The sequence below is a fragment of the Myodes glareolus genome, chromosome 15, assembly GCF_982192425.1.
Source record: "Myodes glareolus chromosome 15, mMyoGla1.1, whole genome shotgun sequence".
In the NCBI taxonomy this organism is placed as follows: domain Eukaryota; kingdom Metazoa; phylum Chordata; class Mammalia; order Rodentia; family Cricetidae; genus Myodes; species Myodes glareolus.
Genome location: NC_142040.1, coordinates 41,708,859 through 41,736,710, shown reverse-complemented (window position 1 = coordinate 41,736,710; position 27,852 = coordinate 41,708,859). Strand labels below are relative to the sequence as shown.

The 27,852-nt window shown below is 41.2% G+C and overlaps 1 protein-coding gene across 1 annotated transcript in view; it reads left to right on the top strand.

The window, feature by feature from the left end:
* Nucleotides 1–11,211: 11,211 nt before the first annotated feature.
* Nucleotides 11,212–27,852, top strand: part of Itga2 (integrin subunit alpha 2) — a 104,682-nt gene continuing 88,041 nt past the window's right edge. The window contains exon 1 of the mRNA XM_087896894.1: nucleotides 11,212–11,438. Coding sequence (XP_087753020.1) covers nucleotides 11,381–11,438 — 58 coding nt within the window. The 5' untranslated portion in view covers nucleotides 11,212–11,380. The remainder of the gene's footprint in view (nucleotides 11,439–27,852) is intronic.

Here is a 27,852-nt window from a genome sequence, read left to right as displayed (position 1 = left end):
TTTACAGCTAATATCTACTTATGAATGAGTAGGTACATACCATATTTGTCTCTCTGGGCCTGGGTTACCTCCCTCAGCATTATTTTTTTTCTGGTTTTATCCATTTGCCTTTAAATTTCCTGGTGTCCTTGCTTTTAAAAGCTGAGTAATCCTCCATTGTGTAAGTATACCACATTTTATTTATTCATTCTTGGCTGAGGGATATCTAGGTTGTTTTCAGATTGTTGATATTACAAATAAAACTACTATGTACATGGTTGAGCAGGTGTCCTAAGGACTGACATAGGCACTCTGCATATATGTTACAGTTGTGTTGCTTGATCCTCTTGTGGAACTCCTAACAGTGGAAATGGGGTCTGTCCCCAACCCTTTTACTGGTTTTGGGGACCCCACTTCTCATGCTGAGTCATCTTGCCCAGTCTTAATACATGGGGAGGTGTTTAGTTTTATTGCAACTTGATATGCAATGTTTTGTTGATTCTTTTGAGAGACCTGCCCTTTCCTAAACAGAAATGGGGAAGTAGATTGGGTGATGAGAAAAGAGAAAGGACGGGAGAGGGACTGAAAGAAGGGGAGGGAGGGGAAACTGCTGTCAGTTTAAAAATAAATAAGTTTATTTTTTAAAAAAAGAAGAAAGAAGTTTTGAAGTTTTGGAGGGAGTGTATAGGCAGGAAAGCCAGACAGGAAGTAGGGGTGGAGCAAAGAGACTGGGAGTATTCTGGAAGCAGAACCTCCCTTGCCACTCCTGTCCAGACCACCAAAGAGGCAACATGTAAGCTGTCACACTGAGAAAGGTACTGAGCCCATGTGGCTAACGTAGATAAGAATAATGGGGTAACATAAGTTATAAGAGTTAACAAGAAGCCTGGCCTAATGGGCCAATCAGCTTTATAACTTATAGAGATCTCTGTGTGATTGATTTTCTCTGGGACTTGCCAGTTGTGGATTACTGGGCGGGACAGAAACCCCAACAAGCCGGCCCTCATACTACAGTGTGGGTGACTGATGTAAATATATGTACATGAAATTTAAAATAACTTGATTTTGAAAAAGAACTTCTATGATGAGGGTTGAGAAATACATCAATCTATAGGTATAGAAAAGAACTCAGGGGAACAGCTTATTTCCATCTCAGTTTAAGAAATAATGCTAGATTCTCCCCCAGGGGCTATCTATGCATGGCTTTTATTTTACTCCAGGCAAAGGTACCAGATAAGGGTTGTATCTTGTGAGCCAGTCTTTAAATGAAATCAGAGTGGTTGGTTGCTCCCATAATATTCATGCCACTGTTGCACCAGTGGGTATATCTCACCAGGCCAGTCATTAAGTTACCTCCCAATATTCACAGAGAGATAAGGCTATAAATAAATTCTCTCTCTTGATAGCATGCACAGAATCTTCTAGCGCCATGAAAGCTAGAGCGCAGGGGTGAAACTTCCAGGTTGTTCATGTCCTATGGCTTAGGGATGTGGTGTTTTCAGCAGTAGGTTCTTAACCAAGAACAGTAGCAATAGCTGGTTATGTTTGGAAGTGTCTACAGCATCCCACTGCAAAAGAACTCTGGAGAAAGCATTGTACCCCCATTATAGGAAAATTCGATCGAAATCCCCTTTATATTGGAGGTACATGTGTCTTAGGAAGTTCTACAGTACGCTTTCATACATCATTTTCTAAAGGTCTTTAGCATGAACTATCCTCATCCTGCAGCACCTCCTCCTCCACCTTCCTTCCCATCCCAAGCGCCATTTAACCTTCCCAGCTCCAACAGTCCTCCTTTTCTTTTCACACCGCCTACATTCTCTTTCCTTTTCCCTGAAGTCAGCCTCCCATTTTGTTAGTTTCCTACCTTCTATGGCCACTCCAGTTTAAGTACATGCATCTAAACATTCAAAACTAACATACACATATGAGAGAGAACATAAATCATTTGTCTTTTGAGGTCTGTATTATCTCACTGAAAATTCTTATTTCCAGCTCCATCCATTTACTTGTCAATTTCGTGATTCTATTTTTTTTCTTGACAGCTGAATAATATTCCATTGTGTGATGAAGCACATTTTCATTACTTATTTATAAACAGTAGATATGTAGGTTGTTGGCATTCCGTGGCTATTAGGAATAGGGCAGCAATGGCCACTACTGATCAAGTATCTCTGTAGTGATGTGTAGAATTTGGCCCAGGAGGGATTTTGATAGGTCACAAGGTAAATCTAGTTCTAGCTTTTAAGGAGCTTCTATATTGATTTTCAGCGTGGCTCCACCAGGCTCCACTGCCACGTGGCTCCACCAGGCTCCACTGCCACGTGGCTCCACCAGGCTCCACTGCCACTAGCAGTGCGAGCAGACTTCCCACAGGCAAAAACTGTGCCAGCATTTGTTGTCATTTGTGGCTTTTTTGTTCTTTTATCTTGTCCATTTTGACTGAAGAAAGATGAAAACATAAAGTAGCTTTAATCTGCATTTCCCTGATGACTAAGGATGTTGAACTTTTAAAACGTATGTATTTCTCAGTCATGTGTATTTATCCTGCTGAGAATACTCTGTTCTTCATTAGGCTGTTTATTTTCTTGGTACTTATCTTTTGGTTCCTTTGTAGACACCAAATCTCCATCAGCTTTTATACCTAGTGAAGCCTTTTTTTTCCCAATGTGGGTTGACTCTTCTCTCAAATAGTGTCCTTTACCGTATAGGAGATGTTTAGTTTCAGAGGGTCCCATTTGCCACACCTTAGAGCTCCTATTATCCAGATCTTATCCAGAAATTCCTTACCTGCGCTTAAAAGTTGAAACCCATCCTCTAGGTTCTTCTCTATCAGACTCAAGATTTCAAGGCTTATGCTAAAATCCTTTAGAGTTGAGCTTTGAGATGATAGGTAAAATCTTGTGTCAGTCTTCTGTGTGTATCCATCCGTTTGAAGAGCACCGTTTTGGTGACACTGAAGGCTTTTTAAAAAGCTATATGGAACTCTACTACTGTAGAAGCTTCATTAAATATATACATAGAGCAAAAGAATCTAATTGTAGTCACCATATAATGGGGGAGACAGGATCCCAACTATGCCACCAAGTAAAACCTCAAGTGCCAGGATTGGGTTACATCTCATTGAGTTATTGTGTGATACTCTTTGGGGGGGGCACCACCCAGCTCTCAAAAAAAATCACACATGGAGGCTTATACTTAGTTATGAAAGCCTGGTCTTAGCCTCTTGTTTCTAGCCAGTTTTTCTTGTGTTATATTGTCCCGACCTCCTTTTGCCTCTGTTTTATTTTTTTTTTCTATTTCTGTATACCTTTCTTTACTTCTTTCTCCACGGCTTGCTGTGTCGCTGGGTGGCTGGCCCCTGATGTCCTCTTCCTCTTCATCTCTTGCTGCTGCTTCTTGCTGCCCTTGTTCTCAGTTCTCCTTGTAGTTATACTCTCTGTCTGCTAGCCCTGCCTACCCTTGTTCCTGCCTCACTATTGGCCATTCATCTCTTTATTAGGACCATCAGACATTGTAGGCAGGCACAGTAACACAGCTTCACCGAGTTAAACAAATGCAGCGTAAACAAAAGTCACACACCTGAAAATAATATTCCCCAACATTGAGTCATTATCCAACGGACCATAGACCCTATTACCAAACATCACAAGCTACTTCCAAGGCTACTAGTTACCAACCACAAACTGATGATAAGGCTGTACTGATGAAGATACCACTTACTTATGTCACTTAACATAGAGAAAGCTCAACTAGAAGCTTCACCACTACTGACCAGAGTTCATGCTACCAGAGGAGAAAAGCAAAGACCAATGTCACACAGCTACAAACCTTGCAACCTACAATAGCGACCTGCATGCAAGATAAACTGGTTCGATAGTGGCATAAATACTATGGGAGTAACCGATCACTTTTTGATGAACTATAAGGTCTGCTCTATGAAGTGTAGCACATACCTGAAACTCCAATGTACCCAAGAACTCAAGACAAGATAGGTCATGGCCCTTGGGGAAACCTACTACTATTATTCTGTTAAAAGAACATAGAATTAAAATGAGGGAATCTTACAGCCCTCATCAGAGGAACTTCTTCTGGCAGTACATGGGGAATAACACAGAGACTCCTAACAGGAAACAGTGAAAGAGTGAGAAAAAAATTATTTTGTCTAAATCAAACGTTCCAGCAATCACGCTCTAAGGAAATCCCCATGCCCAGAAGTGGTTGGTCAACACAAATGAACTCCATGCTGTGGTTTTGTTTTTTTTGCTGTGTGTGTGTGTGTGTGTGCTTTAGTGTTTTTGTCTTATTGAATATGGATTTCTTTTATTTGTTTGTTGAGAGAGATGGGGCGTGGAGGGAGAGAGAATGGTTGAAGTTGAGTGGGTAATGAGATAGAGAGGATCTGAGAGGAAATAGGGGAGGGGAAAGAATATGACTAAAATACATTGTGTAGGGTAGAAGAAGAGGTAAAATTAGTTGTTATATGTAGGGGGTCTCTGCAAACACCATGACCAGCAGAATGCTGATTCTTGTGAGTCAGAAAGGAAATTTAGCTCAACACAACTCAATAGCCGGTGTTCAGTTAAACTTCTAGAGTCTGACTCCAGACAGTTTATGTTAGGTATATTTAAGCACAGCACGAGTTTGAAATAAAAAGAAAGTTTCTTGATGACAATGAACTCATTCCTGTGTTTAAAACAAAACTTAAAACATGATTAAACTGAAACTCCTCACAAAGTAGTATGAACATTTCCACACAAATGGGTTGAAGTAACTGAGAAAAAAATGCTCAAAAAATGGGTCTAGCAAGAATGACTGACAAAAACATAAAAGTCTGGGGGAACCAGATGTGACCTGGCCATACAGATAGAGCAGAGATCACCAGGCAATCAGCCCCTTCTGCTTCATTGTAAAATACATGGGACATTTCCCAGAAGGATGGGTTCTACTGACTAAGAAACAGTGTTTAAGATAAAGGTTTTGGGAGAATGTAAGAGTCTGGAGGAGTCAGCTATGTCCTGGCCCTACAGATAGCACAGGTCACCTAGTTGTTAATCACATCCACTCCTAGACTTCCAGGTAAAAGGCAGGCTATACGATTCTTTCTTTAGAGACAGCTCTGTGTGTTTAACATTCCTGGCTTCCCCCAGTGCTTACCTGTGAGCTCCAGGACCCTGTGCCCTCCACAGTTATCTTCTTGTAAATGAGTGGTTGAAGACTCTCCTTCAATAACATGGCTTCACTAGCACTGAGTAATTACCTGACTTTACAGTACCAGGCATGGCATTTCTTTCGCGGAGTAGGTCTTGAGTCCCATTGGGCCACTGCTGGTTACTGCTGACGTGTGTCACTAGTGCACCCTTAGGGTTATTGTGCCATGCTGGCCGTTGACGAAGTACATAGGTGTTATGAATACGTGGAACTACTGGTTGCCTCCGTCTTTCGGAAGTGTGCATGGCACCTTCTGCTAGGATGAACGTTAGTCCTTAGGGAGGGAGCATTCAAGTCAGTTCCCCAGCATAACCCCTAACAACAATCTGTTCACAACTGTCCTCATACCTACAGAGAAGCATATTTCTCAATCTTCAGCAAGAAAATATCTCTTTGCCACTGCTACAGAAAACCATAACCAGTCCAAATGCACAGTTGTGTAGCCAGGTCCCAATGGACGTGTCTATAAAATAACCCCAGACCTAATACTCAGGGAACATTACAGAAGTAGTAGTGGAAAGATTGTAATAACGAAGGAATCAGGAGTTTTCCATGAGATGGTGTGATTCAGAAGCAAAAGCTATCAAATATCATCAACATGAAAGACCAAACATGAGCTAAACAAGAAAGACACTAATAAACATGCCACAATGGATGGCAAAGGTTCACAAGCCTGCCCTCCACACAAGAACCGTAGGCAACTAAAGAAAGCTGGGGACAGGTTAGCTGACCTTCCTCAGGGAAGATGACACCAACTGTTCGTTTGGCATCAGTCAGTCCCAGAAACAGCTATAGAGGTAGGCATTATACACTTAACAGGTTACATTTAGAAATACATTATATATAGAGACATACATGAATACAATAATAATTAGTGAAGAAAGAGGCCATGAATTTAAGGAGAGCATGGAAGGGTGTGTGGAAGGGTTCGGGAGGAGGAAAGGGAAGGGAAAATGGTGCAATTAAATAATAAATTCAAAAACAAAATTGCTACCTTTTCTCCAATGTGTGTTTTTTTTGGCCATTTTGTCAAAACTTGAGTGGCCATAAGATTGTGGGCTTACGTGTATGCTCTCAATTCTATTCCATCCATCAGTGTGTCCATATTTAAGGTAGTCCCATGCTGTTTTTACTACTATAGTTCTGTAGTATAACCTGCAATTGGGGATAAGTGGACCTTGAGTAGTGTTTTAATTGTTCAGGATTGGTTTCGGCTATTCTAGATCTTTTGTATTTCTACATGGATTTTGAGGCTATTTTTTTTTCAACTTCTGTTCACATTTTCTTTGGAATTTTGATGGGGACTGCATTGAATCTGTACATTGCTTTTGGTAAGATGGCCGTTGTTACAACATTAATCCTACCAATCCATGATCACGGGAGGTCTTTCCATCTTCTGGTGTCTTTTTTAGTTTCTTACTTCAGTCTCAGTTTTCATTGCACAGGTATTTCATTTCCTCTGTTAAATTTATTCCAAGTTTTTTCCCTGAGGTTATTCGAGTGGAATTGTTTTCCTGATTTATTTCTCGGTATGAGTGTCATTGTGCACAGGAAGGCTGCTGATTTTGTATCCAGGTCCTTTGCTGAATATGCTTATCAGTTGTATGAGAATTCCGGTTGCTAAAAGATCTTGGGGTCTTTTATTATACCATCTAGAAATGATGATATTTTGATATCTTCTTTTTCCATTTATATCCCTTTATCTCTTTTGTTTTCTTCCCTGATTGTTTTAGGTAATAATTCAAGTACAGTGTTGAATAGTAATGGAGAGAATGTTCCTGGTCTGGGTAGAAATGTTTTGAGTTTTCCCTTAATTTTGTATGATTTGGGCTGTGGGCTTATTGTATATTACCTTTACTATGTTAAGATATGTCCCCTGCATTCCTAGGTTCTTCTGAACTTGTATCATGTAGGGATTTTGGATTTTGTCTAAGGCATTTTTTAAAATCTAGTGGGATGTTCAGTCATGTGGTTTATGTACTGAGTCTGTTTATGCTCCTCTTTAATTTTGAGAAAGGGTTTCTCACTGAATTGGAAGCTTACCAATCTGACTGGCCACTTAGTCCTTGTGATCTGCCTCTCTCTACCTTTAACACTGGGCTTACACAGATTCACGCTGCCACTCTCGATTTGTACGTGGGTGTTGGGGATTCAATCTCATGTCCTTGTGTTTGCCTCCTGAGCTATCTTCCCAGCTCAGTATCTGAAAATAACAATCTCACATCTCAGAAAGAAAATTAAAATTACAAGTTTAAGTGAAGACTGAAGGCAAGAGGAGGAAACACAAAGGGTGTAGACGACTGTTGTCTAAGGTACTGTCCTACTGCTGGGAAGAGCCACGATGATCAAGGCAACATATAAAAAAATTTAATTAGGGGCTTGCTACAGTTCAGAGGGTTAATTCATTATCAACATGGTGGGGAGCATGATGGCAGATGGGCAGACATGGTGCTGGACAAGTAGCTGAGAGCTGTATCCTGTTATCCAAGAGCAGGCCTGGTGTGGGCCTTTGAAACCTCAAAACCCACCCCAATGACACACTTCCTGCTTCACCAGGCCACACCCCCTAATCCTTCTAATCTCAAACAGTTTTACTCCTTGGTGACTAAGCATTCAATTATATGAGCCTGTGGGGGCCACGGTCATTCAAATCACCACACCTGCCATCTGGAGAGAAATCTTAAAAGCAACAACAGGAGGCGGCCCAGGTAGCCATGACACATGGTATCCTGGTGGTAGCCCTGAAAAAAGAAGAACCAAGGTATCTAGCATGGTGGTTGTATAGAAATAAAATAAGCAAGATGAACAAGAAGCAAGAAGAGGTCAGAAAGGAACATGGGGAACCTCATCTGTCTCCTGTCTATCATCCAAAAAAAAAAAAAATTCTGGCCTTGTTCTGAGAGAAGAAAAACATAGGAGAACCTCTTCTACCCATGATCAGTCTCAGAGTGTCTAAAGACTCTTCCAAGTGTTCAGTGATGCCAAGACAATTTTTGCAATAATACCGAGGCATCTATTGCCCTTGCTACAGTGTTATTATCTGCTCTGACTGCATAATGCAAATGTTGAGTGGGATGGTAATCAATGAATTTTAATGAATATTAATACTGTAGAATAGGAAAAGCCCTTAACATGGTTTCAGATTTCTTAACTAGCTTTTAAGAAACTCGTTTTCTTTTATTTTAAATCTCCCATCTGCCGTGGAAGGTGAAAATTTCTTAAAGACCCTTTATTAGGAATGCCCTCACCCTCAAGGCTGAACTCTTTGACACTATAGACCATGAATGGAAAAGCCAAGATCCAGGGTGAAGAAGGGACTTCTGATCATCAAAGGCTGGGCTTTGCTGGTAAGCAGCTGGAAGATGGATATATTTCCTCTGGTTACACTCAAAAGGAACCTACCCTTCATATCGTGTTGAGACTTCCTAAGTCTTGAACCACTCACAAGAAGAATAAGTAGAAAACAAAGAAGGACAAATTGGACGTCCTGTAGAGTACTGTAGAGTAGAAGAAGACGGTAAACACAGTCGCCTTCGTCGAGAGCACCCTTTGAAGGATATGGTGATGTGATTTTTATAACAGTCTATGTTGGCAGACATTAGTGTAGCAAGGGTTCTCTGGCTGATTCTCTTACAAACCAGGAGACAAGTAATAGTGTGTGATATTACTTGTTTTTTTAATAGTGCTTTTTAATAAAAAAAGATAAGAAATGGGAAAAAAAGAAACTACTGTTGATTGGATTGTGATACAAACTAGAAGATTGTCTAACATTGTCACGGGTTTAGAAACTACACATCTGTGTGATATCCTATTAATCTTTGTGATTTAATTCCAAGTGTATACAGCAACGGGATCACACACCAAGCCAGATATAAGAATTAACATGTCTATTTTTAATCCAGATATTGGAATAATTAACAAAAATGTTAAGCAATGCCACTCCTTTTGATTTACATCCCAAAAGGTCGATTTTCTTAAATACAACATTGTAAATATTTTTCTTAAATACAACATTGTAAACATATTTACATTGCAAATATGTAATGGTTACTGGCATTAAAAATATACAAATCTAAAAATGCTCTCTTTAATATTTTATATGGCAAACCAAACAGAAGCAAAGGTTCTTTAATAGTCTGAATGGCAGAAAAGGAGCCTGAGGCTACAGCGGGAAAGTTCAGCTCCTGCCTTATTTCCTGAAGTGAATGTGGCTTCCGAACTGACTAACCCAGGCAAGGTATGTGTGAGGTAAGACTCCAGAAATAATTTTGTCTTGGCCACTTCGTGCTGGTTAAATTTTGCAATTCACAAACCTGCGTATATATTCTCATCTGTTCTTCTGCTTCTCATGTGCTCCTGCACAGTGCTGATTTGCCCGTCTAAGAGCAACAAGCCCTTGAAACGCACCTTCCTCTCCCCAACTCAGACAAAGCCTATTAAAAGAGCAGTCCTGCTTCCCAAACAAGAGTCTGCTCCAAACAGAACTCACATTTCAGTGAGTCAGAAGGAAACAGACAGATAGTCATCTCCCTGAAACCTGGCAGGCTTCCCACCAGGAGCCTGTGAGCTGCCCAGCTGTGTGTCAGGGTTAGCCATCAGCCGCCTCAGGTCTTACTAAGCACAACACACAAGGTCAGAACTGTCTGTGAGTACAACGAAATGAGGTGGGGGAGAGAACAGGAAGCAACCTGGGGCTGTGAGTTTCCAGGGCACTGAATTTATTACACTATTAGTCATGAGTTCTAGCATCTATTGAGTGTCAACTTGGTACTGTCTGGAGCCTAGCAGATCACATAGTCCAGCCTGTTCGGTAAGATCCAGGCCAGTGGGAGAGTCTCAACACAAAACGGTGAATGGCTCCTGAGGGGCAACAGCCAGGTTTATTCTCTGGCCTCCATACAAATGCACCCGTACAAACACATGGAGCTCACACACAAACCTGCACACACATACAAAAATACACACAAAAGAAGAATTCGAGTTTTCAGTTCGACCCACCGTTTAATAAACAGATAATCATTTGATTTTTATCAAGTAGTTACATTTGTCTTACCTGGAAGTGTCTTGCTTGCTCCATGGACCCAGAGAATCCTTTCCTGCCATGGGGCAAATGCCCAAAACATTTTGAATGACGCGAGCAATAGCAATTAGATAAGCAGTTCTTTAGTTTATGAGACTTTTTGATTGCTGCCCAGAAAGCAGTTGCTAGAGTACGTCTAACGGCACTAGTGCGCAGGAACCTGTGGCTGAACCTTTGCAGGAACACTGGGTGTAGAGACGATTAAAAGTAGATACTCTCTTTCTTGGATTTGGAGAGGAAAGAGTCAGATATAGAATATTGTCTTTCAGAGTCTGAAAGACTGGAAAACGGTGACGGCACAATCCAGAGAAAGAGTTGGGAATCTCTAGCAGCTCTCCCCTCTTCTCACCTGTCCTGAAGTAAACCAAGTGAACTCAGAGATCAGCTCCTCATCACCTACGAAAAGAACGATCGCTTCCCTCTCTCACACACCCTACTGTGGTGCAAAAATAGTACTTCGGGGATAATCATAACTTGAGAGCAGTTCTTTCTGATGAGTTAGTGTAGAACCTGGTCATTCCGAGCTTATTTCTGTCCCTTTCTCCACCCACTCAGGAAAAGCAGAGAAGGGCACGCACGTAGCCGCCTAGGAGCGGTGTTCAGGGCTCCTGGCTCCCTGCTGAGCACCGTAGAGGGCTCTGAGCTGATAGAACTGCACTGGGGGTCTGGCTAGGGGTTTCCTGTGGACAAGTGGAGAGGGGAGGGGATGGCCCTGCACTCTTGGGTCCGGTGTGCGAGGACAGTCTGCTACAGGGCAGGAAAGGCCACCAGGCGGGCAGTCCCGTTCGCACTGCCTACAGGATGCGGGGGCTGCGTGGGCGTAGTGGAATCGTGGCTCGCTGTGTGCAACCCTGAGGGAGCTGCAGGCACGGCAGTGCAGGGCTCCATGGGGCGTGGCAGGGCAGATCCGGAGTTTGCCCAAGCTGGAGGGGCGGGCAGGGGCGGGTCCTAGCTCAGAAGCTGCAAGCAACTTTTCCTTGCTCTCATCCAGACCAGGAGAGAAGTCCTTGGGACAGCTTCTGGAAAGTCTTAACTTCTGGAAGCCTTCGACCAAGGAGGGTACTGTGTGTACCCGCAAGAGCACCTTAGATTTCCCAGAGCTGACCCGAAATGGAGCCGGGACTGGCAGGGGGCGCGCTTCTGCTGCGGCTGCTAGCGCTTGCTCAAGGTAAGTCTGAACTCTGATGCGCTTCCGAGGTTGGAGAGACCCGCAGTGGTCCAGGGACAGCAGGGAAGGATTCAGTGCAACTGGAGAGCCTGCGGAGTCCGCTCTGCATCCGCGTGGACTCGGGATCCTGACTGCCTGGATCCGCTTAGACAGACAGACAGACAGACAGACACACACACACACACACACACACACACATACACACACACACACACACACACACACACACACACGTCCTCCGTATGAAGACGTGTTTCACCCGATCAAGCACCCTTCAAAGTCATCTTTCGAAGCGCTTTGGGTTTCGATGTTCTCACATGCAAACGTTTAAGGCATTAGTGGTGGCCCGCAGATCGCGCGACCCATCTCCCAACTTCCTTTAGGTTCTGCAGGTGCTGAGCTAGCCCTGAATCAGGAACCCGGGATTTAGCAATGGACTGCAGCATGCAGCTCCCAAAGGGTGGCTTTGCAGAAAACCTTGATGTGTAGTCTTCTCCCGAGAGTCGCGCACAGTGTCCCCTGTTCTTATTGCAGAAAGGTGCACTGGAGTTTCTTTACACAGGGGGCAGGAAAGCCAAACAAACACTTCTTAAATACTAGGCAGAGGGGAATTCTTCCTTCCCTCCTGCCTTCCTCTTATTGTTGCACTGTTGTCCTTCAAAGAAAGTAAACTTAAACCAGTTCTATCTATATTCTTCCTCTTAGACATCACAAAGGGATTAGCTGAAACCAGGGCTAGACTGCGTTGCCCCACTTCCTTTGCCTTAAGTGAGGGAAGAGGGCTGGGGAGCCAGTTAAGCCTCTGGGAGACTCAGGAGAATTTCCACCTTTAACCACAGCCTGCGGTGAGTCTAAGATGAAGGCTTTTATGGTAGTTGAGGGGAAAAGGAAGCAATTGTATGTGGACTCTAAACAGCTAACAGAGCAACGTAATGGTCACTAGTTGTCAATGACTTATTACAAAGGAAAACATTCTCTAAACTGTGCTTTTCTGGGGCGAATCTGTCTTTGAGATGAAGGAAAACTAGTCCAGGTTAGCCTTGTGGCATTTCCAGTGTGTCCAAGAGAAGAGAGAACTATGCAGCCGCCCAGACACTCTTGCAGATACAGGGCACCATTAGGCGTTAGGATGCTACCTTGTGCCCCAGGCTTCAAATGTGCTCTGTCCTAGGGACACACAACTGATGGAAGGGAGCATCAACTCTAATCTAGGGGTTTAAGACAGTTGCATTGGATCCTGGAATTCCCTCTCTGGGGCTCTTCTGAGAGGTTCTAGAAACACAAACCCAGGCTTTTCATCTCCCCTCTTTAATTGTTGCCATTATTCGGAGAGGCCTCTGAAGCACAGCATCGTTTTCTAATGGTGAAAAGTTGAGGCTTGTTCTGGGAGGAGCCCTGAGAAGGACCTTGATGGAATGTGTTGCCTAAAGGCACGAAGTCAGGTACCTGGGTTTTCTTCTGTAGTCAGTTAACAAGGATGACTCAGTATCCGCAAGCAGGTGGGGCTTATATGACATCTGTAAAAACCACTCCAGGTGTTTGTTCCTTCCTTTATTTCCTCTATTCGTATTCTCAAGGAACACATTTTCTCTCTATTTTAATCATCTAATTAAATGAAATCACATAATAAAATCTTGCTATTTGAGAAAGCAGTTGAGATCCTTAGGCAGGTAGCATGATTGTCAATGTTTTGGGTGTCTAAGGTTGACATTTGGTGAAAGGTTCTAGACCTGGCCACCAGTACTTTAAATTTTTATTTTGCCCTAGCTATGTAAACATTTTCAACATTACTTAGCACTACACAGACACATATATTACTCTTTATAGATCAGGGGTATGCACAATTGTGATGCAAATATATACAGAAGCTAGAAATGTGGCGGCATGCATGAATGTGTGCTTCTATTTCTTACAACCTCTACAGCACACGGACAGACCACATTAGAAGTAAGTTCATCTTTGATCTCTTTTTAACACTTAGATTCAAATTTATTTTTCATAACCCTTCTCACAAATGGGTAAGGGGAACAATTGCTCGGCTTTGTTCTATATTTATCACTTTTCATTGTTCATGGGCAGGCTGAGAATGGAAAAGAGAGATCACAAGACACATAGTCTGTAAATGAAGTACACACCCAGAGAGGAAATCAGCTGTAACCTTAACATGAATGAAGAAATCACACATTCTTTAGTGGGTTTCCTTTTAACTTTTGATTTCCTCATGAAATGCTCTCAACCCTGGCTTCTGTTCTCTTTTTCTCCTCTCCTCTCTTTCACTTCATCTCACCTCCTTCAGAGGCTCACTTTCTACCTATTGCTGGATGGTGTTTGCAGAGCTCCCTCCTGGATCCCTGTCTTCATTGTAAACATGCTTCCGGACTCCCAGGATCTATCCAGCCTCACTCATCTCCCGAGTTCAAAACTGCCACATTTCCACACCTCTGTGTCCTATTAACACGTCAGACTCAATATTCCCTAAGCTGAAGCCACTTTACCCATCTCCAAGGATCTCTCCTTCACAGTTCACGGTGGGTTACCGCCAGTCTGCCATGACAGCAAGGAGCCCGGGAATGTGTTTCCAAGGCATTCAGTATGACACTCACAGGCTAGACCTTACCAGTTTTTCCTTCCAATTGATGTAACTTCTGCCACCACTAGTTCAAACTCTCATCTTCTTATGTGAGAACATCTGGAACTTGGAAACTGGCTTGTCCATGTTGTTTCTTGACCTTCCAGTTTATAGTTCTCTTTGTCACAATGCTATCTTTGTGAGACACTTATCTGGGTCTAATAATCTACACCCTTACTTTAAACACTTGATGTTTCCCGCCACATCTGATATAGGGTAAAGTCCAAATGTCTTGGCATTCATAAAAGTCCTCTACCATCTGGCCATAGTTTCCCTATCCAGGTAGTTTTTTTCTATACTGCCCAATCCTACACATAAGAACACCCAAGCACACCACTTCTGTACACATTTCAAACCTTATAAATATACCCAAAGGGGTCACGACCCACAGGTTGAGAACCACTGTACTAGGTGACTTCTGGGAAAAGAATCTTCATGCTTCAGACAATATGATTTTGTCAGACTCAGATGTGAGGATCAGAGACATTTCAACCATCTTGCAACAACAATGCAAGCCAGTTAACTGAGAGATGAAACCAAATATACCAGGGGCAGCATCATACAAAGACTGAGAGACAGTTGGTGCCTGGCATGGTCTCTGAGTTTCGAAATCATCAAAAGGAAATTCGACTCAACATCTTCAAAAATTTATAGAATTTAAAACTTAGTTATGTTTTTAGCTAACGGACAATTGTTATGCATTTTATGGCATAAAAATAAGGATGTTTTCATACGGTTAATGAGCGACACCAAACAAAATGTTGAGGTTAAGAGAAAAGAAATAGCACTGTGACACTAGTATTTTAAGGTTCCAGGGGAGCCTTCATAGGAACAGAAAGGAGCCATTAGTGTTTAGATCTTCTGCGGAGGACTGTCGAGGTTGTGGGGTCCAGTCCATCACTTTACATGGATGGCAAGATGAGAGAGACAGCAAGATTACTAGAAAGAGAACCTGAGTTTAATTCCAAGGTCTGAGAGAAGCCCTGACACAATGGAAGCGGGTCACAAAGCAGAGATGAAAGGCAAGAGGTCAGTGGTCATCTGGCCTTAAGACTCTTCAACTACGCTGGAGCCAGAGTCATATCTGGAGCGTGGGAGAAAGCTTTGAGGTTACCTGAGCAAGGAAGTGAAGTGATATGCTCAGATTTGCTCATTGCCAGAGCACGCTAGTAACCAGGAGGAGGATAAAGGATAGACACTAGGTAGAAGATGCCAGGAATGTCTGGGAGAGGACCAGTTTTAGTGTTAGTTTACCACAACTGGAGAGAGAGAGTGATAAAAAAAAAAAGATCCGAGAGAATAGCAGAAGGAAAAGAAAGTAAAGTAAAATGTAAATGCTATGAAGGAAAAAGATGAGACAGGATTTGGTGGTGGACTTAATTCTGTCATGGGAATAAAGCAGATTCATAGAATGATGATATGTAACACACAATGTCCAGCCATTTATTGATGGAAGGAATGCTAAAAGAGGCAAGTTGTATGTGGTTTGCATATGTGTGTTCATGTGCAAATATGTATGTGCTTGCCCATGTGTACATGTGTGAAAGCCAGGTGTCTATGTTGAGTGTCTTCTACTGTTGAGCTCTCTCTCTCTCTCTCTCTCTCTCTCTCTCTCTCTCTCTCTCTCTCTCTCTCTCTCTCTCTCTCTTTTGGTTGATGCATTGAAACAAGATTTCTCCTGAATCTGGAGCTTGCTGTTACATCCAGGCTGGATAGTCAGCATCTTCCCAGGATCTACTTGTCTCTGCTCTCATTTTCACCTATGTGATGGGGTTATAGACATTCACCGCCGTGCCCAGCTACCTTTACATGGATGCTGGGAACCCCAAATTAGATCCTCATGCTTATGAAACAGGAACTTTGCTCTATTCTTAATATTATTAGAGTTATAATTATTGCAAATTGCTCTATTCCATTTTTGACCAGTCTAGGCCTGCTGATTCATGTACAGAAAAGTTATATTCATTATGCTGTATGAACTTAAATTGCAGACTTTTCCAAACCTTTACAGCTCACAGACTACTGCGGCAGCAAATAATTTGAAATATGTTGTAGTTTCTCTTGAAGCTTTGTCTATGTTCACTGCCCAAGCAGTTAGAAGAAACTAGAATTATAGGCAAAGACTCCTGCCTTCCCTCAAAACCTACAACTGCAATTCTTGCTCTTATCAGTTTAAAGTGAATGCAGAGAGTCTTTATGAAGCAGCTTTCTGTATAAAAAATGAGGTGGATGTTGACCCAGTGCACAGCAAACAGAAGGACAGTAGAGACTGTGTTGTCTATGTCTGAGATAATTTCATTGTTTGTTAAAAAGCATGAGGAAGGCCACTGCTCCAATGGCCACCTTGGACACTGGCAGCTGTCATTCATCGAAAGGTGGCCTTTGTTTGTCTTTGTGCGGGCCTGAGCTCATTTCCATGGATACCATGTAGCTGTGCAGACAGAATACAAGCTGGATTCTGGCCAGAGCAGCCAGACAGCTCTATTCCAAATTGTCTCCCAGTTACATTCAGTTCCTTTAGCCCACAGTTTCTTCCATTCTCGGTACAATGGGAGCTGTCTTGGATTTTATAACCTTTCTAAATCTCACTGTGAGAGCTGGGTGTTTGAAGCAGATATTTTACATTAACTGGTTTGGTTTTCTAGGTATTTGTTAATGTTCTTCGGGGCTGACGAGCAAAAGGAAAACTGAAAATTATAAGACTCTTAGATGATCTTTATTTTATCTTTTAGGGGAAACGTATAATATATAGGCCTAATGAAAATACAATACAGAATTGAAAATGATCTATGAACACATAGTAATTAAGAAATTCCTTCATTACAACAATGCTTAATATTGACCCCAAATAATCAGGCTGTAATAGAATCATTGCAATATTATTTCTGCTTATTGTTTGGAAGAGGGTTGAGGCCTTATGGCACTATTAGCCTTTGGTCAACATATAGCCCTATAATTTCTTTTTTTGGTTCATGGCCTCCTGTCCAGATGTACTCAATCTATGAGTTCCTGTTTTGTGAATCATTGAATTCTGTTTCACTGAAGTACATGTGCCCCAGGAATGGGATGGGATGCACCCATTGCTCGTGCAATATAGTGTCACTTCTCATGTGAACCCTTTCGGTAGCTGTCACCTGCTATTTGCTCTGATCAACTGTGAGCTCTGAAAAAACAAGCCTCCTCCTTTCTCCTCTGTATCAAGAATGTTTTTCTTGATTATTTTAAATATTACTTTTGCATTTATTCATTAAGTGGAGGAGGACACTCATTGGCACACATGTGGAGCTCAGAGGACAACTCATAGGGTCAGTTCCCTCCTTCCACCCTGTGGCTTCAGGGGGTGGAATTCAGGTCGCCACACTTAGCACCAAGTGTCTTAACCTGCTGAGCACCATCACTGGTCATGGTTAACATTCTGCTTGGGAAACACAAGTGGATATAAGAATCACAGTAGAGTTGTCCAACTTCGTGTTGATTAGCAGCTGGTTATGTGTGATCCAAAGACAGCCTTCCACTCCATTTTATTTCTTAATGTGTATTGATGATGCTCTTAGTGGGAATGTAGTGGAACTTGGATTTTGTGGTCGTTGCTTTCATTCTACTTTAAGTATAACTTCAAGGAAAGTCCCCCAACTCAAGCTCATAAAGATATTGCCCTACGTTCCCTAAAACAGTATTTATTTTGTATTTTCATCTAGACCTACATTTTCCTGCAGTGGATTTTTGGGAATGAGAGAAGTAGAAGTCAAAACCCATATTTCTTCATACAGACAACCAATAATCTTAGCAGCATTTGTTGAATGAAGAGTTCATTCTACAGCTCCTCCTTTATCCCATACAGGCAGTGTGTATGCTCTCCTCTAGCACATGCTTCTCCACTGTGTCCCAGGACTGCTCTGTCTTATTAGTGCATGTGAACAGGAGCTCCATAGGACATTTTCCCTACCTATTTCTTTTTCAGGAGTGTCTTGAACTCAAATTTTTAATATAAAAGTTGGAATTAGCTTTTTAATACCAATGCATTCTTGAATAATTAACCATAATGAGTCTGTAAATTAATTTTTGGGTAACTGACATATTTTCAAATAATGAGTTCTTCAAGCCACCATTCTAATAAACTCTTCATTCCCTTAGGTCTTTCACCTTTTCAGCAATGATCTCTAGTTTTCTGTACAGGGAACTCTCAGTATATGGTAGACTTTTGCTAGGGGTGTGATGTTGTTTGATATTATTATAAGCAATGATTTCTTAAAATGGTTTTCCAAATGAAATTGAGGTTTTGATGCATTGAAATGCAATTTATGTATCATTACTGCATATTGTGGACAGATCTGAGGACCTGAATTCTATCCCAGGATCCAACAGGGTGGTAGGAGAATTTCCTCCTGAGCGAGTTCTTCCATACCCTCCAAATATTTGACAGGATGCATGAACACACACACACACACACACACACACACACAAATTTATTAGTTATTTTATTCATCAGTTCAAAATCTTTTAATCTTCTTTGATTTTAGTTGTTCATTCATTATCATTCATTATCATACACATTATTCTTTCTCAAAGAGTTTTCTGTTTTTTTTTTTAATTTTCTAATCCTTCCTTGTCACACTGAGCTGAACAGGACCCTGAATACAGTAACAAATGTTTTGTTGACTCTTGAAAAGAAGAGGCAAGAGGGGACTGCGATTTCTTGTCTCAGTGTTTAGTGCAGTGTTTACTGCGGGCTGTTCGTAGATACTCCTTCATCATATGCTTCTCCTTCTCTGTTACTTGGTCAAGATATAGTTTAAATTGACAACTGAGTTAATTTTATATATTTTTCGCATCTTAAGAATCACGTAAATTTTCTTCTATAATCCATTAACATGGCAAATTATTGCTTTTCAGATATGAAAGCCTTGTATTAGTGGCCTGTGTCTAGCTTGATCAACATTTGTAATGGGTTCTTGGATTCACTTTTGCATTCATGTTCATGATTAAGATTAGCTTCTGATTTGATTTTTATGTACTCTTCTTTTGGATTCTGATGTCAAGACTGAGCTATTACCATAAAATTGAAACCATTTCCTCTTTTTTGAGTCTCTCACAAATTTTCTGTGAGCTCACAAGATGCCTCACTTGCTACACAAGGATGGTTTGGGTTCCATCTCCAGAACCCATGGAAAACCAGATGTAGTGGATCGCATCTGTGATTCCAGCACTCCTGCTGGGAAACGGTCGGTGGAAGTGAGAGTTTCCTGGGAGCTTTCAGACCGGTTAGCCTGGAGTACAGAGAGCAGCGGAAATGGTCAGGTAGACCCTGCATCTGCAGGAGAAAGGAGAAAGCCGTCTCTGAACGTTGTCCTCTGACTGCCACGTTCTCACTGTGCCACACACACCTGGAGATACATGACATGTACATATATTCCACAAGGTTTAGAAAAAATTGTTTAGATTTAGCTTGTATTTTTTTTCATATTTTAAAAAGATATTTGGTTCTCTCTCTCTCTCTCTCTCTCTCTCTCTCTCTCTCTCTCTCTCATGTGTGTGTGTGTGTGTGTGTGTGCATACATATGGGCCAGTAAAGAGTGTTCAATCCCCTGGAATTAGAACTGTGAGCCACTCTATGCAAGTATGGAAATTGAACTCAAGTCCTTCAGAAGAACAGCGTGTATTCTTAACAGCTGAGCCATGCCACAAGCCCCCTTTTTGATATTCTGATAGGAAGCCCTAGGAAAATTCTCCTTACATTTTTACAGTGTAGATTTAAACAACAGTTTAGATATTTGAATTAGTTTTAGCATGTTTAATATTTATCTTTTTGCCCTGTAGTTTTTGCCTTCTCATTAAGTAACAATAAATTTACAAAGTCTATCAGTTTTGTTGGCTGTAGTTTGCTGAGTCATCCGGATAGTTGGCTATTACCAAACACAGGTTTTTGCTTCTTTTAAAACTATTATTCCAATATTTTTTTTTGGAATTTCAGTTATTTACTTGAACTCTCAAATGTTTTAGTTACTTTTAATTTGCTGTGTCAGCATATCATGATCAAGGCAGCTTACAGAAGAAGGAGTTTATTGAAGGCTTATAGTTTCAGGGGGTGAGCTCACTACCGTCACGGCAGGGAGCACAGCAGCAGGCAGAAGCAGTAGGTGAGAGCTTATATCTTTTGGGAATGGCATGAGCCTTTGAAATCTCAAAACCCACCTGCAGTGACACACCTTCTCCAAGGCCACACCTCCTAATCCTTCCCAAACAATTCCACCAGTAGGGACCAAGCTTTTAAATGTATGATCCTATGGTGGGTATTCTCATTCAAATCACCACAACATCTCATACTACACAGTTATTATATCTATATATGTATAAATGTAAGTTACAGAGCATGACTAAAGATACTTCATCACAATTCAAGGATGCCTTGCAATTTCAGAGACAAATGGCTAGTAGATATGCAAATAGGAAGTTAGGTAATGAACCCATTTGGAGAAACACTGGAGATGCTGCTGTAGAACCCAGCTACATGGCCACAGGATTGAATCAAACATTAGGATTAAGTTGAGCTGCAGAAGCCAGGCACAGAAACATGAAGGCCCCAGAGCTGAGTTGTAGGGCTAAATCCAAACAGATGAACAGTTTGCCTTAAATTTACAAGTTATTATTATTTATAATTTTTCATTTAAAATTTCAAGTGAACACAAAATGATTTTAATAACCTTAGCTTTTAATTAGTGTAAAATTTAGAGTAACAAGTCATTGTCACTCCTATTCTCGATCATTCTCATGAAGAGATTATGAAATTTATAAATGCTCTCAGAGAAGCAATTTTTAGTTTCACTTATTATTTGCATGTCATATTTATCTCCATTTCAGTAATTTGGGGTCTTAGTTCTATAGTCGTCCTTATTTTCCTCATGAAATTTCTCAACCAGCATGATTTAAAATATTTTTTCATCCTCATCATTTTTCTTTTGTTTCTCATTTTGCTAGAATTAGGTAACATATAACATTGAATTTTTATTTCTTACAAGTTTTTATTTGCAAATTTGCCTAGTCACTAATGTGTGTGTACCGTGTTATCTGTCATCCTTAGGGGTTATATTTCAGTACCTCCAAGGGATGTCTGAAACTATGGATATTACACAATGCTTTATGCACCATTTCCCCTATACATACATATATATCATGGTTTTATTTATAAATTAAATACAATTGTCTGGGTACAATCATGCATACCTGCAACTCTAACACCCAGGAAGATAGAGAATCCAGAGTTTCCCTGGTCTGAATGATATATTGAGACCATCATGGGTTATGTCATACTTTCTTCTTGCAAAAGAAGAAGAAGAAGAAGAAGAAGAAGAAGAAGAAGAAGAAGAAGAAGAAGAAGAAGAAGAAGAAGAAGAAGAAGGGCACAGAAAATGCTAATTATTCAATAAAAGTACCTAATCATAAAATGGAACAATTATAAATGTGCTCTAATAACGTTGTGTGAATGTGGTATTCCTCAAAAATATATAGTATCATCACAGCTTTTCCTTTGTGATGATGCCATACCTTATTTATATGGTGAAATGACTAACACAGACATTGTGATAGGACATGAGGCGACCATATAAGGACATCCTGAACAAGGTCTCTATAAAAACCATGATAGATTAGAGATGACTACTGAGTGACTAATAGGCAGTTGGCTTGGATATGATTGTAAGAGGGACGATTCATGTTCCAGGAGCATGGAGAAGAAGATCTCACCTGGCTACTTAGACTAGTGTGCACATCAAGACTTTTAAGTTGTTTCTTTCTAAAATTTCCATTTATTATTTGGATCATGGCTCATTGTAGGAATCTGATATTTGAAAGAAGCTATGTAAGAGAGTGTGTTACTATGTTCAGAACCCCAAAAACAATAGCAGAAGAGTTTTCTGGTAGGACAGGAACACAGCAGCAAGACTTTGGATTTGCCTAAAGCACATTTTCCTAAATGATGTTCTGCCCTCCTGCCTCAGCTTTCCTGGCATACCCAAGTATTCACACTCTAGTAACTATTTCTTTCATGCATGCATGCATGTATGTGCATGCAGGTGTTATGTATGTATGTATATGCATGTGTGTATTATGTATGCATGTGTATATGAATGTGCTATGTAGGAATGTATGTATATATGTATGTATCTTTGGCTTTTAGCTGACTTTGTTGTTTAGTACTGCCTCCAGATGCAGTACTGGAGTTCCATTGAATGCTGCTAAGTGCGAAAGAGCCGTAGCAGCCTTACGGAGAGAATCTGTATGTTCAGCAGTCTTTCTTCAGGCATGAATCAATGTATCCTGCCTTCCCCTGGGTAGCTATTGTACCATTGTTGGATATTTAGGTTGTATCCTGTGGGATTTCCCCCATCCCCCGTTGTATATAATGAAGCTATACAAGAAGATTTTTTTTCTCCTGTTTCCTTTTTGGATGATTTCCCAAAGCAGCATTGCAATGCCAGAGATGGCAAACGTGCGTGTTTGTGTGTATATGTGTTAGCTATTGTCACATATTCAACACTATTGTTCTACAATGTAGAAACTGACCAACTTCCCCAACACTATATTTTTCATTTACTTTTTGGAATCTGTCAGATATGAAGTGATACACTCGTCCTCTTTATTCACAAGGAATCACTGCTTTCATGTTACGACTTTGGAATGTATTGCTTGTGAAAATAGCTATAGATTCAGGTCAAAGAACTTAGGGGTTGGGCCCTCTGACAACTCAGAAGAAATCTCAAGAGCTCATCAAGTTCGGCACGCCCCTGCCTCATTTTTATACTTGAAATTTGAAATGAAATCCAAATTTCGTGTTCTGTATGTATTTTCAAAATGCCGTTGGGTCACTCTGAATATTTTCTTGAAAACCCCGCTTTTGTCTGTGTCGTTGTTACACACAGTCCGTCAGTTTTCCCTTGAAGAGGACCCTTGGCGCTTTCATGTGTCAGAAACTTTAAGCAGGGAAGGAAGACATTCTGCTTGCCACAGCAATTCACTATGACCCACAGTCTGTAGCTGACACTGGTTAGCTATGACTGAGCAGCCACCCCAAGCCAGTGTCTTGAGCATCTTTTATTATGTCTCAGAGTTTCTTATGTTGGGATTGTCAGGAGTGTCCTGACTGGGGTTTCTGGCCATTGACTGCTGTCAGGGGACAGGTAACGTTCCCTTTCTGTGGTGTATCTATTAGTCTCATGGCAAGGCATCCCCTTTCTGTGGCACATCCTTTAGTCTCTATCACAGGGCACCTACTGCATAACCTGACTTCCTGGTGGTAATTTGGCCTCCAAAGGCAAGTATCTTTAAAATGTTACCAGGAAAGAAGTTGGGGGACATGGCTTGGTGGTGTTGACCACATTCTGCTCATAGCAAGGACCTGAGTTCCACTCCCAGTCACTATGTAGGCTGGCTCACGGGCTCACAACCACATACGACTCCAGATCCAAGGAGACTTTTGATACCTCTGATCTCCAAGGACACCTACACCACTGTCTACAAACGTACCCAGACACACACTGGACACATAATTAAAATTAATCAAAATTTTAAGGAGATGCTGGGAGAAATTCACGGCTGTCTCTGTCTTTGACTTAGAAATCACATCACTGTATCTCTTTGCCCAGCAATGAGCAAATCTCGCTTTGCATCAGAGGGAGGGGAATGAGACCCTGCCTCCTGATGGAAGAGTATCAAAATATTTCACCACAGGATCTTAAACAGCTTAATGTTGCTTACGAGACCGCTCACTGTTTAGACTACAGTTCAGACATCAGCATTGTTGACATCAGGACCTTGGTAATTCTTCTAGACCAGGGGAGGAGGATGGACCGGGCAGGACAGGATTGCTGAGCAGTGTGTCTGGCCTCCACCCATTAGATAGAACACCCCAGTGTGACAATCAAAAATATATCAGACATTACCAAATGGCCCCTTAGGGGAAACCACTGAGGAAAACAAGCCTGTATTGAGAGCGTTTCCTGCTCATGGCCGCATAGAGCTGAAGTTATGAAGAGCAGGTCACATGCCGTCATTTTTCTAGGTGGCTTCAGAACAATCGGAAGTGAATTATTTTCTACTTTGTCTGTTCACAATTATTTTCTATGGATGTTGGTTCACATTAAGTGTAATTATTATAAAGGGGAGAACATTTTGTATATTGTAAATCTATAAACTGGTATTCCCTTATTTTTATTATCATTTGTTTACTTAGGGGAACATTAAAATAATGGCATGCCTGCCATATGTCGCTTGGGTGTCAGACACTGGGGAGCTGGAAGCAGCCTCTCTCTCCCAAATGCTAAGGTCACTGTATAGTCCATTCTCCCAATGCATTTTTCTTTCTTCATGAAAACCAAGGTCAGGTTATGCTGCTGCAGTCTTGAGAAGTTGAAGGTTCCATTTGTTTTTTGCATTCGACTTGTATATTTTTTGTGTGTCTGTATCTGTAACATTACAGAGCTCAGTATCCATGCTCTGTGCTCATCTGCAAAGGACTGCAAATGTTGAACCTGGTTGTTTTTGTCAGCAGAGGCTACCTTCTACCTGCTTTGTGATCCTTTTCATAGTAAAGACAATGCTACTAAAACCAGATTTCCTGTGGTTGTGTGTGTGCAGATCTTACGTGACCTATGACCATTTCCCGTACCCACCTATATTCTGGGTAATGATTAGCTGCCCTTAGAGTTGAAGGCTGTTAGCTTAATTCCATAGTAGGGTCTGCACCCCTCACTTCCAGTCTGTGTGGTTTCCTGGGAGGGTCCATGAACTGACACTGTTTTCTTGGGTTTTATGGTGTGCCTTTTCTGTGTGTCAGCAAAATGTAGCCGTCTGTCATCTGACTACTCATGATGCAGCAGTTTTAGAAAATTAAATGGAAATTTGTTCAGGAAATGCTCTTTCATCTGTGGTGGCAGTGGGCGTGTCCCTAAAGTGGTGCGGTTTGTGAAAGTTCCCAGGAAGTGTGCTAGTCTCAAGCAAGTACAATGATACTAAAAATGGAAATGAAAAAAGGCCGGCTTTTCTATGTGCCCATCACAGGCTGGGCACTTGGTGGAGAGTTTCTCGTGCATTGTCTGATGTATGGGAGAAACACATATTGACTGATTTTATGACGAGAGAACAGCAGATGTCGTAGGCTGAGAAGCTTGACCACAGGGCTGCTCACACCTCAGAGGCCAAGTTCTTCGATACCACAGTATACTATTGCCCCTGTTCCGCCAGAGGACTTTTTACAACCTTAAAAGAATAATTAACTTTGCCTTTGTCATAATTCTGCTATCCTACCACTATAAAATGTGAACAATCCTTTTAGGATTCCTTTACAACGACATAATAAGAAAAGTGAGATGTTACACAGAAATATACATAAGAAACTATGTATATTTGCATGAACGTATAAATTCAATTTGTACAGAATAATATGTAACATGTAGTCATTCATGTATCCATTAATCCGTCCATCCACAGCCTACATTCCCAGCTCTTGCTTTGAACCAGCCAGAACTCTAAGTCATTTCTTTATCAAACAGATGTTTGTTGTGCATCAACTATTATATAAGTAATTCATTGTTTAGAGGTTAGTTGGTTTTTGTTCCTTCAACAGGTACTACTAATAGTCTCTAAGTACTGAGCCATATGGCAGCTAATAAAATAAACATGGTCCCTACTCTTATGGACAAAGCGTGCTAAGTATAAAACATGCAGAGATTAAGTTTAAGAATAATTAACTCTTAATAATAATTAAGAATAATAAGAATAATAATAATAAGATAATATAATATTATATTAATAATAATAATATTAATAATAATAATAATAATCTCTGTACAGGCCCTGCCCCCATATACTCACACAATCTGATATTTTTATTAAACACGGAAAAGCTAAGATTATTGTCTCTCTTCCATCATATTTCAATAACAAAGACCTCAACTGCAAGCTAATTATTAAATTTTGTAATCCAGAGTTCTGGATTAATCCCTGTAAAAGAAAACTTAACATGCATTGTAATGTCCTGACTACTATATGATTGGAAAACAATCCCAGGAATTTACATGACATTAAAATAAAGTGTGCAGAGGAAGGGAATATACTTAGCTGGTATAATTTCACCATCCTAAAAGAAAGAAATTAGTCATGTTGTTGCCTATAGATAATTACTTTATAAAAACTGTCATTTGAAGAGGTGATAAAAATGTGCAAGCAAAAGCTGTTGGGAAAAGATTACTGTAGATGTGGTTAGGGGATCAATATTTTGTTGTCAGTGTTAAAAAAAAATGTTCCTGGGGCTTCTTTCTGCATTCCAAATAAATATTTTATCTATAAATTTGTCTCTCAAAATTATTTTATTTCTTTGAAGAACTTCCCTTCCTCAAATTTTAGAAGCTTCAAACCCTGAAAAAATACTGTTTCCCCTTACACATTTTAATGTGTTGGGCAGACAATTAAAGCATATGATATGGGAATTATACTTGATTATGAATAAATAGATAAAAACATAATGGAGACAAAGAATGCTGGGTGTAAACGGGAGCAATATGTTGTTGTGTATAGATTCTGTATTAGTTATTTATTATAGCATGACAAATTGCCACACTCATACTAATGAGTACTTTTCTGAGTTCCTGAGGGTCCCGAGTCTGGACATGGCTTCATTGGAGCCTTTACAGCCTTTTGTAGAAGGCTATAGTCTTGGTGTTGGGTGTTGGGTGAAGGTAGGTCTCATTTGATATTCTGTCTGTAAAATACTGCCTTTCTCTTCCTTGCGTTGATGGCAGGAGGATGACATTTGCTTCTGTCTTTGCTTCCAATCTTTGCATGCATTATATAAAGTTGAGGGTCCTACTTTCACCCAAAGGCGTGCGTGTCAGGAGATGGGGATCACTGGAGGAGGGAATTCTGCTGCCGTCTGTCTACCACAAGTGGTGAGGGGAGAGGTTGGTGTTTGAGAGTAGCTGGAGTAGCTGGGAGGCTGTGAGAGTAGCTGGAGTAGCTGGGAGGCTGTGAGAGTAGCTGGAGTAGCTGGGAGGCTGAGAGAGTAGCTGCACAACCCTCTGGAAGAAAGCCCATAGCCAGGAAGGGACAGATTGAGGTCAGATGTGCAGGGGAGTCAGTGTGTCTGCTATGTAGGTGGGAAAAGAGACTCTAGGACAGTGGTTCTCAAACAGTGGGTTTCGACCTCTGGGGCGGGGCGGGGGACTGTCAAATGACCCTTTCAGAGGAGTAGCCTAAGACCATCCATTAACATGGATATTTACATTACGATTCATAACAGTAGCAAAATTACAGTTATGAAGCATCACAAGAATGATCTTATGCTTGGGGGGTCACCAAAACATGAGGACCTGCATTAAAGGGTAGCAGCTTTGAGCAGGTTGAGAACTGCCAATCTAGAGGTAAAGACAAACTGAGCAGGCAGCTGGGAGGTAAGGTACTTCACGGGACACCATTGGAGAGGACTGAGGACACATGAAGGAGACACTAGAGAGGTGTATGAAGGAAGGCTCAGATGATCAGGAAGGGCATGCAAACGCGATCTCGACCAGGATGATACCAACAGGCATGTGGAAGTGGATGGAGAAAAGCACATGAGGCCTCAACTCTACGCAAAGAACTCTGGGAAACTGAGGGAAGCTGGGAGAGGAAGGGGTGGTCTTTCCCAGTATAGAGCACATCAACTGATTATAAGTGCCAAAGAGTCAGCCCTAAAAACACACAGCTAACATTATACAGATTGAACAGTACATCTATCTGTCTGTCTGTCTGTCTATC